The 19503-nt window shown below is 32.9% G+C and overlaps 1 protein-coding gene across 1 annotated transcript in view; it reads left to right on the forward strand.

Moving 5' to 3' along the window:
• LOC127720593 (BLOC-2 complex member HPS3-like) overlaps window positions 1-19503 on the forward strand; it is a 50424-nt gene that overhangs the window by 23366 nt on the left and 7555 nt on the right. Inside the window, exons 11-18 of the mRNA XM_052227260.1 lie at window positions 2466-2562; window positions 3539-3602; window positions 9151-9238; window positions 11882-11959; window positions 13111-13209; window positions 14373-14442; window positions 15465-15499; window positions 17764-17853. Coding sequence (XP_052083220.1) covers window positions 2466-2562; window positions 3539-3602; window positions 9151-9238; window positions 11882-11959; window positions 13111-13209; window positions 14373-14442; window positions 15465-15499; window positions 17764-17853 — 621 coding nt within the window. The remainder of the gene's footprint in view (window positions 1-2465; window positions 2563-3538; window positions 3603-9150; window positions 9239-11881; window positions 11960-13110; window positions 13210-14372; window positions 14443-15464; window positions 15500-17763; window positions 17854-19503) is intronic.

Here is a 19503-nt window from a genome sequence, read left to right on the forward strand (position 1 = left end):
TACTTCAAGCCAGAGGGACTAAATGACCTCAAGTCATAGGGACTAAATTACCATGAGTCAGAAGGACTAAATTACCATAAGTCAGACAGACTAAATTATATCAAGTCAAAGGGACCAAATTACCTAAAGTCAGAGGGACTGAATTACCTCAAGTCATAGGGACTAAATTACCTCAAGTCATAGGGACTAAATTACTATAAGTCAGATATGGACTAAACTACCTCAAGTCCAAGGGACAAAATTACTTAAAGTCAGAAGGACTAAATTACCTCAAGTCAGAGGGACTAAATAACCTCAAGTCATAGGGACTAAATTACTTCAAAGTCAAAAGGACTAAATTACCTCAAGTAAAAGGGACTAAAATACCTCAAGTCATAGAGACTAAATTACCATAAGTCAGAGGAACTAAATTACCTCAAGTCAGAGGAACTAAATTACCATAAGTCAGACAGACTAAATTACCTCAAATCAGAGGGAATGTTTATGAATTTTTCAGAGACAAACAAAGATCTGCCTTTAATGTTAAAGTTTTAAATGTGCAAAGAATATAAAAAATTTCCTACAAGTAGAATGTTTAAATGCAGTAAACCTGGTTTTATGCTCTGTGCATGTGAAAGGGTTAGACTATTTAAGTCAATAACTCATAGTTTTAGTGAAGATTATTTATTGTTTTAATTTATTTTCCCTGAAAGTTTGCCACTTTATATCCACATTGATTTTTGTCTCGCCTTGACGGAGTCAAAAAGCGAGACATAGGTATGCTGTTTCTGGGGTTGTCGTCAGCATCAACAATGTATTAGTTTGTGATTAGGTCTAGTTTATGGTGAACCATTAGTGGTAGGTCAATGATGATTGGTATGCAGTTGTATTAGCATTGGCACATCTCTTTTCCATGGAGATTATTTGGCCCTGCCCCCTCAGTCATGGTCTATTGACTTTGAAACTTTTGCTTAGTTTACATGTATTAGTTTGTGATTAGGTCAGTTTATGGGGAACCACTAGTGGTAGCTATAGGTCAATGATATTTTGTAATGCAGTTGTATAAGCATTGGCATATCTCATTTCCATGGAGATTATTATACCCCCACTTTAAAAAAGGGGGGAATACTGTTTTACCTCTGTCTGTCCTTCCGTCAGTCCGTCAGTCCATCCGTCCGGCCCATGAATATTTTCGTCGCATTTTTCTCGAACTTCCTGTTTACCGAACACTTGTATTATTTTACACATGATAGCCAAGTTGAAAATGTTAGTCGCATTTTTCTCAGGAACTACTTGACAAGGATTTCTGAAATTTGGTTTCAGGGTTTAAATAAGTAAGTTACACCGTGTGATGTGTTTTCAGATTCATCACTCAACAACTTCCTGTTTACCAAACACTTGTATAATTTTACACATGATAGCCAAGTTGAAAATTTTCATCACATTTTTCTCAGGAACTACTTGACAAGGATTTCTGAAATTTAGTTTCAGGGTTTATATAAGTAAGTTACACCATGTGATGCGTTTTCAGATTCATCACTTAACAACTTCCTGTTTACCGAACACTTGTATTATTTTACACATGATAGCCAAGTTGAAAATTTTCATCACATTTTTCTCAGGAACTACTTGACAAGGATTTCTGAAATTTGGTTTCAGGGTTTATATAAGTCAGCTTTACCGTGTGATGCGTTTTCAGATTCATCACTCAACAACTTCCTGTTTACCGAAATATTACGGCGGGGGTATCATCAGTGAGCAGTAGCTCAGAGTTTTACTTGTTTGGCACCGCCCCCTCAGTAATGGTCTATTGACTTTGAAGCTTTTGCTTAGTTTACATGTATTTGTGTTTATGTCGGTTCAAGGGGAACCATTAGTGGTAGGCCAATGTTAATTGGTATGCAGTTGTATAAGCATTAGCACATCTCATTTCCATGCAGAATATGTGACCCTGCCCCCTCAGTCATGGTCTATTGACTTTGAAACTTTTGCTTAATTTACATGTATTAGTTTATGATTAGATCAGTTTAAGATGAACCGCTAATGTTAAGTCAATGATATTTGGTATGCAAATTTATTGACATTTGCAAGTCTTGTTTCCATGGAGATTATATAGCCCCACCCCCTCATCATGGTTCATTGGCTTTGAAACTTTTACATAGTTTACAAGTTAATGTTTGTGTTTAGGTTTGTTGAAAGGGAACGGCTTATGATAATTCAATGGTATTTGGTATGCAATTGTATTAGCATTGGCACATCTTATTTCCATGGAGATTGTTTAGCCATGTAGCTTCAGTCATGATTCGTTGATTTTGAATATTTGCATAACTTACATGTTAAAGTATTGCTGTTTTAATTTCAACATTTGCATTATCAAAATTACAAAAAGGCGAGACATATCACTGTGTTAACAGTTTATTTAATATACCTTTGTAACTTCTAACTTAGACAATCCTTATTATTAACTCAAATTTTGTTTTTTATAGGCAGAAGGCGATATGATTCTGTCTATTTGCAGTAAAGCTATCCCTGATCTGCTATCAGATATCATTTTGTTTTCCAGAGTCAAGGAATTTAATTCAGGTAAATAGGATTGTGTAATTTTTTCACCTGCATTACAAAGTGGTCCAGATTTCTTCGTTAACGCCAGCATCGACAATTAGGTAAAGTCTGAAATTATTTTTTTTTAAATATCAATTTCTTTGTCAAAGCTTGATGAAAATTTTATGGAACTTAGATAGAAGCTTTTTCATGATCAAGAGATATTTAAAAAAAATTACACTAATAACTTCTAAATGATAAGATGCTTATTCATGATCAAGAATTAGCATCTGAAGAAAAAATAGAGTTTTACAGATGAATGGACTAATTTTTTGGGGAGTTTACATTAAGATGCACATTTAAAACCTTTTTCAAACTATCATGGAATGTCATGAACCTTTAACTGAAGCTTCTTCATAATCAAGAGATGCAATCCAGAGTAAACATTTTATTTTTTTTTGGTTTTTGTTTTTCCATATTTTATATTTTAATACACTAATTTTTGTTCTGCAGAACCCTATGTGCTTTATGAATTTTTGTGTTTTGGGTCACTTTCTCATTGGTTCCATTCATTCTCTTTGTTTACAGTATTGAAATTTTGAAATTTGGATTTATAACATGTGAACAGTAAGAGAACAATAAAAACAACACTTTTAAGACATCTTCATTCTATTATTTGTCCTTTAAGATCTATTAGATAGGACAGAAATCAGATGAATGTTAAAAAGGAATTGTAAAAAAGTTACACTAAACTTAATGATTTTTCTTTAAATGCAATTTTAAAAAAAAGTCACATTGTGTTGAAGATATATTGTTTTTGAAGGTAGCTTGTGTAAAACATTGTAACTACAATGACCCCATAAATATAAAGCTATACAACTATTTTGATTAAAAAAAAGATATATTGTCATGTTGTAACACTAAATTCTTTAATCAGATACTAGGTGGGTTCCTAACGACCTTGACTACCCATGAGGGTCTCCTTCAGTCGGTTAATCAGATATTAAATTTATTTCAGAACATGCCCTTACCTTGTTACAAACATGGATCAAAGAACTTGCAAGTCATGGTGAAAAGTCAAGGTTAGATATAGTTTTTAGCTCACTTGGCCCTCTGCGTTTGGCATCACTTGACGTCCTTCATCATCGTCGTTAACTTTTACAAAAATCTTCTCCTCTGAAACGACTGGGTCAAATTTAACCAAACTTGGCCACAATCATTATTGGGGTATCTAGTTTAAAAAATGTGTCCGATGACCCGGTCTGCCAACAAAGATGGCCGACATGACTAAAAATAGAAGATAGGGGTAAAATGCAGTTTTTATACGACCGCAAAAAAATTTTTGTGGTCGTATATTGGTATGACGTTGGCGTCGTCGTCGTCGTCGTTGTCGTCGTCGTCTGGCGTCGTCCGGCGTTGTCCGAAGACACATTGGTTTTCGCACTCTAACTTTAGTTTAAGTGAATGGATCTCTATGAAATTTTACCACAAGGTTCAATACCACAAAAGGAAGGTTGGGATTGATTTTGGGGGTTATGGTACCAACAGTAAAGGAATTAGGGGCCAAAAAGGGGCCAAAAATAAGCATTTTTGTAACTTCCAGACATAACTTGTGTGTTAGTGTATGGATCTCTCTGACATTGTACCACAAGGTTCCATATCACAAAAGGAATGCTGGGATTGATTTTGGGGGTAATTGCCTCAAAATTTTAGGAATTAGGGGCCTAAAAAGGGGCAAAAAACCAGCATTTTTCTAGTTTCATGACAATAACTTGTGTTAGTGTATGGATCTTTCTGAAATTGTACTACAAGGTTCCATATTACAAAGGGAAAGCTGGGTTTGAGTTTCGGGGTAATTGCAGAAACGTTTAGGAATTGGGGGCCAAAAAGGGGCCAAAAATAAGCATTTTTCTAGTTTCCAGACAATAACTTGTGTTCAAGTGTATGAATCTCTCTGAAATTGTACTGCAAGGTACCATACCACAAAGGGAAGGCTGGGATTGATGATGGGGGTAATTGCCTCAATATTTTAGGAATTAGGGGCCAAAAAGGGGCAAAAAACAAGCATTTTTCTAGTTTCAGGACTATAACTTGTGTGTAAGTGTATGGATCTTTCTGAAATTGTACTACAAGTTCCATATCACAAAGGGAAAGCTGGGTTTGAGTTTGGGGGTAATTGCCTTAAACGTTTAGGAATTTGGGGCCAAAAAGGGGCCAAAAAACACATTTTTCTAGTTTCCAGACAATAACTTGTGTTCAAGTGTATGGATCTCTCTGAAATTGTACTGCAAGGTACCATACCACAAAGGGAAGGCTGGGATTGAGTTTGGGGGTGATGAATCATAAGGGGGTTCAAAAAATTTGGGGGGGGGGATTTTTTTTTTTTTTTCCTTTTTTTTCTTTTTTTCCTTTTTCTTTTCTTTTAAAATTTTCCATTTTAAGTCGGTTATTTCTGATTTATTTTTAAAAGCAAATAATAATGATATGGTAGGAGATACACACCAAACAGGATATGTAAATTATTATATAATAAGTATTGTGCAATAGCAAGAAATTTTCAATTGCACAGTATTGCACAATAGCAAGAAATCTTTAATTGCACAGTATTGCGCAATAGCAAGAAATCTTCAATTGCACAGTATTGCGCAATAGCAAGAAATATCCAATAGCACAATATTGCGCAATAGCAAGAAATTGTCAATTGTACAGTATTGCGCAATAGCAAGAAATATTTAATTGCACAGTATTGTGCAAAAGAAGATACTTCGTATAAATTGCTTATTTCTTGACCAATTTCAATGGCGTTTTATTCTTGAATTCTTGGGGTTCTTTAATATGCTGAATCTAACCGTGTATTTAGTTTTTGGATTTTGGGCCCCATTTTTAAATTGGTCCACATTGAGGTCCAAAGGGTCCAAAATTAAACTTTGTTTGATTTCATCAAAAATTGAATTATTGGGGTTCTTTGATATGCCGAATCTAACCGTGTATTTTGATTCTTAATTTTTGGTTCCATTTTCAAATTGGTCTACATTAAGGTCCAAAGGGTCCAAAATTAAACTTAGTTTGATTTTAACAAAAATTGAATTCTTAGGGTTCTTTGATATGCTGAATCTAAACATGTATTTAGATTTTTGATTATGGGCCCAGTTTTCAAGTTGGTCCAAATCGGGGTCCAAAATTAAACTTTGTTTGATTTCAACAAAAATTGAATATATAGGGTTCTTTGATATGCTGAATCTAACCATGTATTTAGATTTTTGATTTTTGGGCCCTGTTATCAACTTTGTCCACATTGAGGTCAAAAGGGTCCAAAATTAAACTTTGTTTGATTTCATCAAAAATTGAATTCTTGGGGTTCTTTGATATGCTGAATCTAACCATGTATTTAGATTTTGGATATTGGACCATAATAGGTGAATGTCCAATTTAAAATTTTTAAGTTCTTAGACCACATTCATTCTGTGTCAGAAACCTATGCTGTGTCAAATATTTAATCACAATCCAAATGCAAAGCTGTATCAGGCTTGAATGTTGTGTCCATACTTGCCCCAACTGTTCAGGGTTCGACCTCTGCGGTCGTATCAAGCTGCGCCCTGCGGAGCATTTTATTGGCTTATATCTTTGAAACTAAAGCATTAAGAGCAAATCTTACAAGGGTAAAAAGGTTTATCAGGTTGAGATCTGTCTGCTCTGATTTTTCTAGACGAATCAGACAACATGTTGTTGGGTTGCTGCCCCTGAATTGGTAATTTTAAGGAAATTTGCAGTTTTTGGTTATTATCTTGAATACTATTATAGATAGAAATAAACTGAAAACAGCAATAATGTTCAGCAAAGTAAGATCTACAAATGAGTCAACATGACCAAAATTTTCAATTGACCCCTTAAGGAGTTATTACCCTTTATAGTCAATTTTTAACAATTTTTCGTAAATTTTTGTAATCTTTTACAAAAATCTTTTCCTCTGAAACTACGGAGACAAATTTAACCAACTTGGCCATAATCATCATTAGGGTATTTACTTTAAAAAATTTGTACGATGACCCCGCCTGCCAACCAACATGGCCGACATGGCTAAAAATAGAAAATAGGGGTTAATTGCAGTTTTTGGCTTATATTTCTGAAACTAAAGCATTTAAAGCAAATCTGACGGGCTAAAAATGTTCATCAGGTTTGAATCTATCTGCCCTGAAATTTTCAGACGAATCAGACAACCTGTTGTTGGGTTGCTGCCCCTGAATTGGTAATTTTAAGGAAATTTTGCAGTTTTTGGTTATCTTAAATATTGTTATAGATAGAGATAAACTGTAAACATCAATAATGTTCAGCAAAGTACGATATACAAATAAGTCAATATGATCAAAATAGTCAATTAACCCCTTAAGGAGTTATTGCCCTTTAAAGTCAATTTTTTCACTATTTTTTCTTAAATTTTTTACAAAAATCATCTCCTCTTAATCTACTTGGCCAAATAGAGTTAAACTTACCCACAATTATTATTAGAGTATCTTTGATTGAAAAATGTATCTGATGGCCCTGCCCTATAACCAACATGGTCCCCATGGGTAAAAATAGAACATAGGGGTTTTATAATACTATAGAAGTCTATGGGGAAAATGTTAAAAAACAATTTCAAATGGTCACAACTTGAAAACTAATTTAAATAATGACAAGGGGTCTTCAGTAACTATTGTAAGACTACAATGGGATGACTTGATTTTTTTCCAAGGGGTGCAATTTTTTCAGGGGAGGGGGGTGCTAATAATTTCTCCTTGATATGTTCCATTTTCAGAATTATTCTGTGTTACTTTTTCTATAAACCATTATTATATCTTTTCTTTCAGCATACTTATATTGGGTGAATGCCCCTCAGACCCGGCGGGTTAGTCGGGGTCAGGGGAACCCCTGCCCAAATTTATTTTGAATTGTGTTCCATAAAAACATTTAAAGGCATTTTCAGCATTATACAGGCCCTAGGTGAAATAAATTTTGGAGTGGAGGAAAGTAAATTTTTTATTTTTTGTTAATTATCTTTGAATATCATTATAGATTGAGATAAACTGTAAACAGCAAAAATATCAAGCAAAGAAAGATCTACAAATAAGTCAGCATGACCAAAATTGGCAATTGACATCTTATTGGAGTTATTGTCCTTTAAAGTTATTTTCTGCAATTTATTGGTAATTTTTGTAAATTTTTTCAAATTTCTTCTGCTTTTAATTTAACTTTTGGGCCAAATTAAACCAAACTTGGCCTCAATCATTATTAGGGTATCTATATGATTTTAACCTTATTTTACATGATTTCCAAAACAACAGTAGATACAGGTGAGCGACACAGGCTCTTGAGAGCCTCTAGTTTTTATACTTTTCAATAAAACAAAAGAGTATAATTGATTTAGGGTAAAAAACTCAAAGGTCAAGGTCACAACAGCTATCGATAGACTGAAATTTGGGCAAAATTTTTGTTTCTGTATCTTTTGAACCATACATGCATGTCCCAATCTAAACTGAAGTTGGTTTGATAATGACCCATGAAGTAAGGAGAACCCCTTTTGATTTAGGGTCAGTAGATTTTCAAGATAAAAAAAGTAGATATGGTATGATTGCCATTGAGACAACTTTCTTCCACAGACCAAATGATGTGGATGTTAGTTAATAATCCTAACTGATATCATATAGTATTAAAGCTATAAAAGGACGTAGCATCACAAGTTGCGAAACAATTCAAACAAGAAAACCAATTGCCTGATTTACGTAAAGGAACTACAAATATGACAGACAGCATCAAACGAAACCACCTAATTACAAAAATCTTGACATGGGACAGACACATAAAGAATATGAAAGGGTTTAACATGTTTGCAAGTGTTCAAACCTCCCTCAACCTGGGACAGTGCTGCAACACCACAACAAACTGTAAAAATCAGTTTGAGAAGGCTTGACTCATCAATTGAGTACAAAAAACAAATACCAAATACACCATGTACTGATTCAATAAAACTTGCAGCTACTTAAAGCTTGTTCAAAGCCAATTACAACTAAGAAATAAATCATAGTTATACAGTCTTTCTTCTACTTCAAGTCTATATACTCACAGTAGATTTATATTGTATCCCAAATGAATACAAAGATATCAGTTTGTTGAGTTGTAATATTATATTTTTTTTCTTGAAATAAAGACAACCATACTGAATTATAAACAAGAATAAAAAAGAAATGTTGTCAAAAGGTAAAAATTCAAGTCACATATTTCAAGAACCTAAGTTTTCTTCAAAAAAGAATGATTTAACCTGTAATTTGGAAACTGTTAGAGTACAATGTTTACAGTATTCCTGTCTGCCATATCAAATGTTAATCTAGTTTCTTACCTGCTATTTAATTCATTTTAAGGATGGTGCTTGTTAAAATTGATTAAGAAGGGCATTTTTTTTTGCTGCATAAAGTTTGGAATTTAACTGCAGTTTGATAACAGCCTCTTAATTCTCAATAAAATACTTAGAAAAATCATGTATGATACACTAAAACTTTACTGATTTATTATTCAAATTGTTATTCATCAGATGTGTACTTCACTTAACTTGCCTTTCACAGTGCTTCCTAATATCTGGTATTTATAATTTTTCAGTATAGCAGACAAGTTAGCATTGACCAATCTATATCTGGTTTTATGTGATCCAGAAGTAGCAGAAAGGACCTTGCTTTTGATACCAAAGGTAACAACTTATATATAACAGATTATACTTACAATGTTAGTATACAAATATAGAGATGTAGTTGAATTTCCAATGAGATAACTATCCACTTATAAATAAGGAGATGTGGCATGATTTCCAATGAGACAACTATCCACTATATAAATAAGGAGATGTGGCATGATTTCCAATGAGACAACTATCCACTATATAAATAAGGAGATGTGGCATGATTTCCAATGAGACAACTATCCACTATATAAATAAGGTAACACAGTATGATTTCTAATGACATAAATGAGACAATTATCCAACAAAGACAAAAGGATGTAAACAAGTACCATATCACAATAATGCTTTCAACAAGCAGACATTACCTATACCATATGCTTCGTAGTAGCAATAAAAGTCCCATGGATAGCAACATGTGAAACAATTCTGTAGAGAGGACCAACATCTTAATTTAAGTTATAACATTATTAAAACAAAAAATTATGACAGACAACAACCAACAACAGTAACCACTGGAATACAAGCTCCTGATTTGGAATAGACACAGAAAAACTTTTGCAGGGTTAAACATGTTTGTGAGAACTTAACCCACCCCTTATCTTTGGACAGTGGTTTAGCAGAACAACAAAAAAAATCAGTTGAAAAGGATTTGCCTCATCAGATCAACACTTAGCACAAAACATATCTATAACTAAATAACAGAAGACACTACGTACTGATCTAGGAGTACTCACAGTTATTGAAGGTTAATAAAAAGCTGAATTTCAATTATAGAGTAGACATTCTGTATGTGCCTGTCCCAAGTCAGGAGCCTGTAATTCAGTGGTTGTCGTTTGTTGCTGTGTAACACATTTTTTTTTCATTCATTATTTTGTACATAAATTAGGCCGTTAGTTTTCTCGTTTGAACTGTTTTACATTTGTCATTTCGGGGCCTTTTATAGCTGACTATGCGGTATGAGCCCTTTATAGCTTGCTGTTCGGTGTGAGCCAAGGCTCTGTGTTGAAGGCCGTACTTTGACCTTTAATTGTTTACTTTTTACACATTGTGACTTGGATGGAGAGTTGTCTCGTTGGCACTCATACCACATCTTCTTATTTCTATTTGCTCATTGTTGAAGGCCGTACGGTGACCTATAGTTGTTAATTTCTGTGTCATTTGGTCTCTTGTGGAGAGTTGTCATTGGCAATCATACCAAATCTTCTTATTTTTATAGACAGTGTTTTTCGGCCAAATCAGGTTCACTTTTGCTAAAAGTATTTAAATGTGAGAATAAGGTCCAAAATATTTCCAGTTAGATATGAAGTAAATGTAAAATGCAAGAGTCTATCAGATTATGACATCTAATTTTAATATTAATAAAGAACTAAAAGGTAACTGCATTTCATAAATTAAATCATTTAAATGTATCAAAATTATGAATTAGGAAAGGGTATTATCAATTAGAGAGTAAAGTTGTTCCATTTGTTACTTTATGTTTTTCCTGTTAAAAATGAATAATTAATTCCTATTTGACTGTACCCCTGTCTTTTTGCGTATGATTAGCCATGTCCAGTTAGGCCTTTTTTTTAATTTTCATTTATGCACAAGGTGCAGAAATACCTGTTGTACGTCTAGTCATCTAGTCTTGTAAGCCCTCTCAACCATACAATTCTTGCCAGATTTTAGTAAAATTCATATCATAGATTTAGATTATCAATGTCACAGACAAAACGAAAATCAGTTCTTGTAGGATTATTATGAAATTTGCATCAATATGAACAATGTCTTGGATAAGTTCGAAATTCAGTGCTGAATAATTATTTTACTTGAGTCATGTCCCTTTGTAAATTATATTACACATTGCATTGTAAGCACGCTCACACCTGAGATTTTTAAGTAATTTAAGAAAAAAACAGTGCTGACCAATTATTTGTACAGGAGTTATATCCCTTGGAAATAGAAGTTATATGAAAAAATAACAATGTTAGCAATCTCATGTTTTCATTTCTGGTAGAATATAAATGAAAACATTTAAAAGAACCAAAAATTTTTTGTTTGAGTTATTGCCCTTGGACAGATATGAATATGTGCAACAGTGGGGAATATTGGAATGCCGTTTTTTTATATATTATATATAACTTTTACCATAGTATCTTCTACATATACCTTTATAAAATATGTCTTGTAGTAGATTCACATAATAAAACAGTTCTTTGATATACATGGTAATAGCTATATTTATGTCGTGGAGGGGGCATTAAATTTTACCTCTGTACGTCCGTACGAATGTCTGTACATCCCAAAATTAGTTTCTGTTCTAGATCTCTAACCATTCTCGGGTTATGTCCCTTTATAATTGGAAAAATTGGCAAATTTGCATTTTCTGCACTCTAACTTAAGTTTGAATCAACCAAATGTTAAATGCTTATTATCACCAAACACAGATCAAGTTTGAATGTGGGTGGTGTCCCTTTTACTGTTCTTGAGGTCCCTTTGTAAATTAAAAAATTGCAGAATTTGCCGTATATGTACAAGTGGGTGTCCCTTGAACACATTCTTCATTTATTTTTTCTTGTTTCTAGAAAACAATTTTAGTTGAACTAGAGAGTCTGTAATTTGTCTGTAGGTAATAGTATATCGTTTTTAATGAGTTAATTTGCTACTTTGTAGGTTGACTTGATAAAAATATGTGTTCAACACAATGAAATTCTTCATGACAATTTCCAGCAGTTATCTCCCTTGTCACAGGTATTTATAAATGCAGTAAAATCTGTCAGTGCGTCTTTATGAAAATTTTATTAAGACAAACACTGAAAATTCATATGTAATTAAAGCATTAATTGTATAGCAGACATTGGTTTAATCTAAAGAAAACATGTTCAGTCCTAAAATGGACAGTAACTAGAAAACATAGCATTAGCTATAATACTTATGGTAGTTATTTCTCATAAATCATTGCTAGCATGAAAACAAATTCTGTGTGTGAAAACCTGAAGCCATTTTTGTCAGATATAGCAAAATCAGTTTTACCTAGGTGATAAAAAAAAATCTCCTCTGAATCTAAAAGTTGAAATCTTTTTAAACTTTATTGAAATAATTACCAGTACTGATGAATCTTCTGCAAATCATCCTGTTGGATTTAATTAAAATAAAATAAAATGTTGAGTACCTGTATATGTTAATAAGACAGCAACTCAAAATTACACAGAAACCCAAAAGACAAGCATCAACAATAGAGCAACATGAGAAATCTTAGACACTTCATGAGTGTAAATTGAATTTGGCAGGAATAATGTATTATAGGGTATGTCAAAATGCTCTTTCATTTTATTCAGCGGAAAGTAAGCTATTCCCTGAATAGCTAGATGTAAGTCTTAATTCTGATTAGTTTTAAAATGCAAGGATGTGTAGAATAACTAAACATTGTCTCCATACATAAAATTTATTTAAACAACAGCTTAGAAACAGGTAGAATGCAAGATAGTGTCCAGCATTTCTGTTCTGTTTCTACACAAGTACAAGTAATATTTTTTTGGGGGAATGTATGATAGTTCTCCTTATACAGCAACATTGAAACTATTCCAGATGAACTATGAATTCTTAGCAGACAACTTGAAATTCAGCATACCTGTATTCTTTCTAAGCATCATAGATAAAACTGCATGGAAACAATACTGATGTCACAAAAAAAGGCTAAGAAAGTATTAAGCCAAAGTTTATACAATGTTTGCATTAGAGTGTACAATAGTACTGTTACAATATAACGAGCTGCAGATTTATGAATTTGTTATTGAGTATACATGGACTGTACATGTTTATGTTCTAGCTGATGAGAAGATGTTGCCCCAGTGTATTGACACAGTCAATGTTTAATGATACTGTACATGTTTATGTTCTAGCTGATGAGAAGATGTTGCCCCAGTGTATTGACACAGTCAATGGTGGCTCTGCATGACAAAGGAACAATATCACTTGACCTAGCTATACAGCTTCTTCAGGTATTGTAAAATTTATACATATACCTGTACTCATAAATAATAGAGTCTCTGGAAGTCATATCAAGAGAATTTGAGTATTTTTTCTGGATGTTTGACCTCATATTAGGAATGTTTTTATCAACACATTTCCCTTGTTAAACCTCATTTGTAAGTTATCAAGATGATAACTCTTGTGTTTATGTTTTGAGTGCTACAGTTTGATCCTTGAGGACTCAGGGGTATTTTCAATAAAAGGGCATTCAGTCAAACCTGTATATAAAGTTCACCCTTGGAACCAAAGAAAAGTGACCTTATAAGAGATGTGACCTTTGAATTAAGGTTCAAAATATATAGTTATTATTGCAGTGGGACAAGAATGGGGTGACCTGACAAGACAGGTTATCACTTAAAAGAGGTGACTTCTAAAGCAGGTTTGACTGTTGTTTTATAATCTTAATTTTCAGGATGCCCTAAAGTTTTGTGAAAAAGCCATAGAAGCCCTCGCCCAATTAACACTTATCCCTCAGTAGTAGTCTGTCGTACTGGTCTCCTACAGGAACTAAACAAAGCTATCCTTTAAATATATTTCAACTGTCTATTAATTATTTTTATGAATCATTTACTTTTCTTTAATACTTTAAATCATGTTAATAATGGTTATAATCTCTTTTTCAACTACCCAACATTCCCTTTCATTCATGCATATTCATGACTGTGGCAACCAGTCTTCTCTTTCACTATTTTTCGGTTTGCTACTAAGAAAAACAACAAATACAAGTTGTCATTTCGAGGCAATGTGAGGTATGGGTTTTGCTCATTGTTGAGGGACATACTGTGAGTTGTAGTTGTTAACTTCTATGTCATTTGGACTCTAGTAGAGAATTGTCTCATTGGCAATCATACCACATCTTCTTATTTTTATTTTTGTAGTCTTTTGTTTGCCCCAGTGAGCAATCTATAGAAATGAAGTTCAGGAAAGTCCAGTGGCAAATTAAATTTATATTCAGGATGAGAAAATGTTAATTTAATATGAATATTAACCCTGCTTTGTACTAGAACTTTACCTGAGAGGCTTGGATCTGACATCTCCTTATTTTTATATTGAAATTAATCTGAAATAAATGCTTAATTGCCATTTTTATTCTATATGTGTGTAACTAGTTTTACTGTATTTTTTCTTGCAGGGTACTAACAGCAGTGGAGAAATGTATAAAAATACTCATGTGAAAGAGTACCTGGAATTTTTGTTAAATGGTAAAAAAAATAATAGAAACAGCAAGTGGTGAAATATAAAAACACAAACAAAGCCCTAGAATCAAGTTCAAATTACATAATGCACATAAAAAAGATTTTCATTAGTTCTAATCTTGCAGCTATAGAAATAAGATATTGAATTCTTCTAGGACAAATTCATGAAATATTTTGAATTGAACAAAAATTGATTTTATTTTGTACTTTTCTTCATCCTCACAAGTGCTCACACATTACAGAAAAGTTAAACAATTCATCAATAGAAATTGAATGTTTTTTTGACAAATCATATGTGAAAGTAATAAGTAAATTATTCTAGATAATAAAATTGAGAATGGACAAGGGGAATGTGTCATAAAGACATCAACCTGACCAAAAAGCAAATAGCCCAAGGCCACCAATGGGTCTTCAACACAGCGAGAAAATCACGCACCCAGAGGCAGGCTTCAGCTGGACCCTAAAAAAATATGTACTAGTTCAGAGAAAATGGACATCACACTAAACTCCCAAACATATAAATGAACGGAAATTAAAAAAACATACAAGACTAACAATGGCCTGAGGTTATTTGTCCATATGACACCATGCCCCTTTTCAAAATTCGGATAAAAATCCTTATTCTGCTTATATTTTATGAAAGTCTACATTATACTGAATATGTATACTAAATATGTGACCACAACTTAATGGTTAAAAAGAAAATACCATGGGAACATTCAAAATTCATAAATCAAGAGACTATAAAACTGTGAAGTTTCTGCTAACACTATGGTTAATTCCTTACAAAACACTAGTTTACAACTATTACTATTACAATTACATATCACCTATTAAGACAAAATACCTACAAACATGCTGTAACAAAAAACAGAGTAAAATCAAATGCATAAAACTTAGCAAATATAAAAAATTACAAAGCTTAATATTTGTGTACAAATCCTTTTACTAGATAAACTTCTCAGAGACGAGAATTTTAATTTTACTTATCCTTACAAAGTTAATTAAAGTTAAGATTTATTTTGTAGATACACAAAGAAGATACATTTTTGAAGAGGCTGTTGTAAGTATGATGAAGCCAATTGTAAATAGTCTAGCCAATAAAACCATCTTAATGAATGCTTGCTTAGACTGTCAGAGCTAGCATAAAATGAATATGTCATCTACTTCCTTGACTTTTGTGCTGTTAAATTTTACAAAAATCTTCTTCTCTTGGAACTGCTGAGACAAATTTTTACCAAACTTGCCCACAATCATCATTAGGGTATCTAGTTTAAAAAATGTGTCCGATGACCCAGCCTGCCAACCAACATGGCCGACATGGCTAAAAATAGAACATAGGTGTAAAATGCAGCTTTTATCTCTGAAACTAAAGCATTTAGAGCAAATCTGACAGGCTAAAAATGTGCATTAGGTTAAGATCTATCTGCACTGAAATTTTCAGACGAATCAGACAACCCGTTGTTGGGTTGCTGCCCCTGAATTGGTAATTTTAAGGAAATTTTGCAGTTTTAGGTTATTATCTTGAATATTAATATAGATAGAGATAAACTATAAACAACAATAATGTTCAGCAAAGTAAGATCTACAAATAAGTCAAACATGACCAAAATTGTCAATTTGACCCCTTAAGGAGTTATTGCCCTTTAAAGTCAATTTTTAACAATTTTTCGTAAATTTTTGTAATCTTTTACAAAAATCTTCTCCTCTGAAACTACTGATACAAATTTTACCAAACTTGGCCTAAATCATCATTAGAGTATGTTGTTTAATGTCCGATGACCCTGCTTTCCAACCAACATGGCCAAAATGGCTAAAAATAGAACATAGGGGTAAAATACGGTTTTTGGCTTATATCTCTGAAACTAAAGCATTTAGAGCAAATCTGACTTGGGTAAAAATGTTCATCAGGTTTAGATCTATCTGCCATTTAAATTTTCAGACAAATCAGACAACCTGTTGTTGGGTTGCTGCCCTGAATTGGTAATTTTAAGGAAATTTTGCAGTTTTTGGTTATTTTGAATATTATTTTAGATAGAGATAAACTGTAAACATCAATAATGTTCAGCAAAGTAAAATCTACAAATAAGTCAAACATGACCAAAATAGTCAATTGACATCTTATTGGAGTTATTGTCCTTTAAAGTCATTTTCTGCAATTTTTTAGTAATTTTTGTAAACTTTTTTCAAAAATCTTCCTGCTTTTATTTAAACTACTGGGCCAAATTAAACCAAACTTGGCCTCAATCATTATTAGGGTATCTAATACTATTTATTATGATTTTAACCTTATTAAACATGATTTCCAAAACCACAGTAGATACAGGTGAGCGACACAGGCTCTTGAGAGCCTGTAGTTTTAAATTTGGGCACTATTTACCTGAAATAAGCCTGTTTGTAAATAGAATCAGATAAATAATCACTGTACAAACTCTTTAATGACATCACAATAAAACTACATCATTAGAAAACTGTTGTGTTTGCATTTTTATACCTAATATCACCAAGTTGGTTGCATATTCTAAACCCAGCCCTTGTAAAAAAGCAGATGCACCACACACTAAAAAATTGTGCATGACCCATGCTTTTACAACCCAATAAAATATCATCAGTTTTAATGTGAATGAATAGTAGATAGATTTCACCATTCTGAACTTTTCTGCCCCATCAGAATTTCTTTACCTCTATCAGTTTGCAAAATAAAACTTGTAATTTACCCCTATGTTCTATTTTTAGACACATTTTTTAAAGTAGATACTCTAATAATGATTGCGGTCCTCTTGTTTCAGAGAAGAAGATTTTTGTTAAAAATTAACAGACAATGATGGACACCAAAGGATAAGAATAGCTCACTTGACCCTATCGGTCAGGTGAGCTAAAAATGGGAGCAGCTTTAATATTTCTTACCGTAACTTTAAAATGACTTCAACAATAATTTTTAATTGGGTGATCTCATTAATTTGTTCATGCTACAATAGAACATAAGGACCTGCAAAAGGATATATAAAAAATGATTTATTTAACTTTTATTCTTTTTGAGATAAAGCAATTTAAATATCTTGGAAATAGAAATACAAATGTATACAGTTACCTCATGTAAATTTAGAAAGAGCATTTCCTCATGCTCTAGTTGCTAGCAAAATTTTATTAAAATACATTAGATCACATGATTTTATTGAATGTTATGTGTTTTAATCTCAAATTGTTGATGTCATTGTCATGTCAGTTTTGTGGCCCTTAATTGGAATAAAGCATATCCTCTTCTTCTTCATGTACAGACCTGTTACATAGATATCTATGAAGACCAACAAATATTATTTATCTTAGGTTTTGTTGAGTGAAATATATATCAAAAGACTGGCTGATCAAAAATTTGTGGTATCAAAGAAAAGAACAGCTCCTCAAGTCCTACAGTTGGTAAGTACACATTTACTGAGGTAATATCTTTTACCATTTAGCATAACACCCTGTTTTTATGCAAGATGTCTTATATTGAAATATGATATTTCCACTGTGATTTGACAAAATTTTATCAGGGCTTTGCTTAACATTCAATTTTTTTATGCTCCAGCCGCAGCAGAGGGGGCAATAAGTTCAACCCTTGTCCGTCTGTATGTCCCAAAAGTAGTTTCCATTCCCTAACTTTAGTTTGCCTCAACCAAATGTTATGAAACTTATAAACAATGCTTATTACCACCAAACACAGATCAAGGTTGAATTTGGGTGGTGTCACGGACACTGTTCTTGAGTTATGTCCCTTTATAAATGGAAAAATTAGCAAATTTGCAGTTTCCGCACTCCAACTTTATTTTGCCTCAACCAAATGTTATGAAACTTATACACAATGCTTATTACCAACAAATTCAGATCAATTTTGAATATGCTTCACTTTAGTCGTTTTTGAGTTATGTCCCTTTGAAAATTGAAAAATTGCAGAATATACCGTATATTTGCGGGGACATCTGTGTCCCAAGGAAGCATTCTTCATTTATTTCCTAAAAGTTTGATGAAACATTTTAGTTTGGAAAAATATGGTTTTCATTAATTTTAAAATTGAAATTGGCTTTGAACTAATTTCCTTTGGTTAGTTAGGGCCCCGCCTAGTGTTATGAAACTTATAAACAATGCTTATTACCGTCAGCTCTATATCTAGAGAACCATTATAATTTCATACTTTATACTTGACATGTACATTAACCAACACCAGAGTGTGTCATAATGTTTGTACAACTTCCTAGGTCAAAGTTCAAGGTCAAAAACTTTGGTTTCAGTTGACAACCCCATGTCCTATTGTAAAGATGCGGGCCCACAGAGATGGCTCCCATCTCAATGATATCTAGTTGCTTTTGTGCTTCATTGCGATCTGATAAGTCAAGCCCTTTCCAACTGATTTTACAGTTTATTCTTTTGTTGTGCTGTTACACCACTGTTCCGGGCTTGGGGATGGTTGAATGCTCACAAACATGTTTAACCTCATCTCATTTTTAGTTCACCTGACCAAAAGGGTCAAGTGAGCTTTCCTCATCACTTGGCGTCCGTCTTCCGTCATCGTCGTCGTCCGTTAACTTTTACAAAAATCTTCTCCTCTGAAACTACTGGGCCAAATAAAACCAAATTTGGCCTAAAAATCCGTAGGGTATTTAGTTTAAAATATTTATCAAATGACCCCGCCTATCAACCAAGATGGCCGCCATAGCTAAAAATAGAACATGGGGGTAAAATGCAGTTTTTGGCTTATATCTCTGAAACTAAAGCATATTTAGAGCAATTCTGACTGGGGAGTAAAAAGTTCATCAGGTCAATATCTATCTGCCCTGAAATTTTCAGAAACATCAGACAACCCGTTGTTGGGTTGCTGCCCCTGAATTAGTAATTTTAAGGAAATTTTGCAGTTTTTGGTTATTATCTTGAATATTATAATAGATAGAGATAAACTGTAAACAACAAAATTGTTCAGCAAAGTAAGATCTACAAAATTGTCAATTGACTCTATAAGGAGTTATTGCCCTTTAAAGTCAATTTTTCACAATTTTTCGTAAATTTTTGTAATCTTTTACAAAAATCTTC

The sequence above is a fragment of the Mytilus californianus genome, unplaced genomic scaffold (genome assembly GCF_021869535.1).
Source record: "Mytilus californianus isolate M0D057914Y unplaced genomic scaffold, xbMytCali1.0.p SCAF_11, whole genome shotgun sequence".
In the NCBI taxonomy this organism is placed as follows: domain Eukaryota; kingdom Metazoa; phylum Mollusca; class Bivalvia; order Mytilida; family Mytilidae; genus Mytilus; species Mytilus californianus.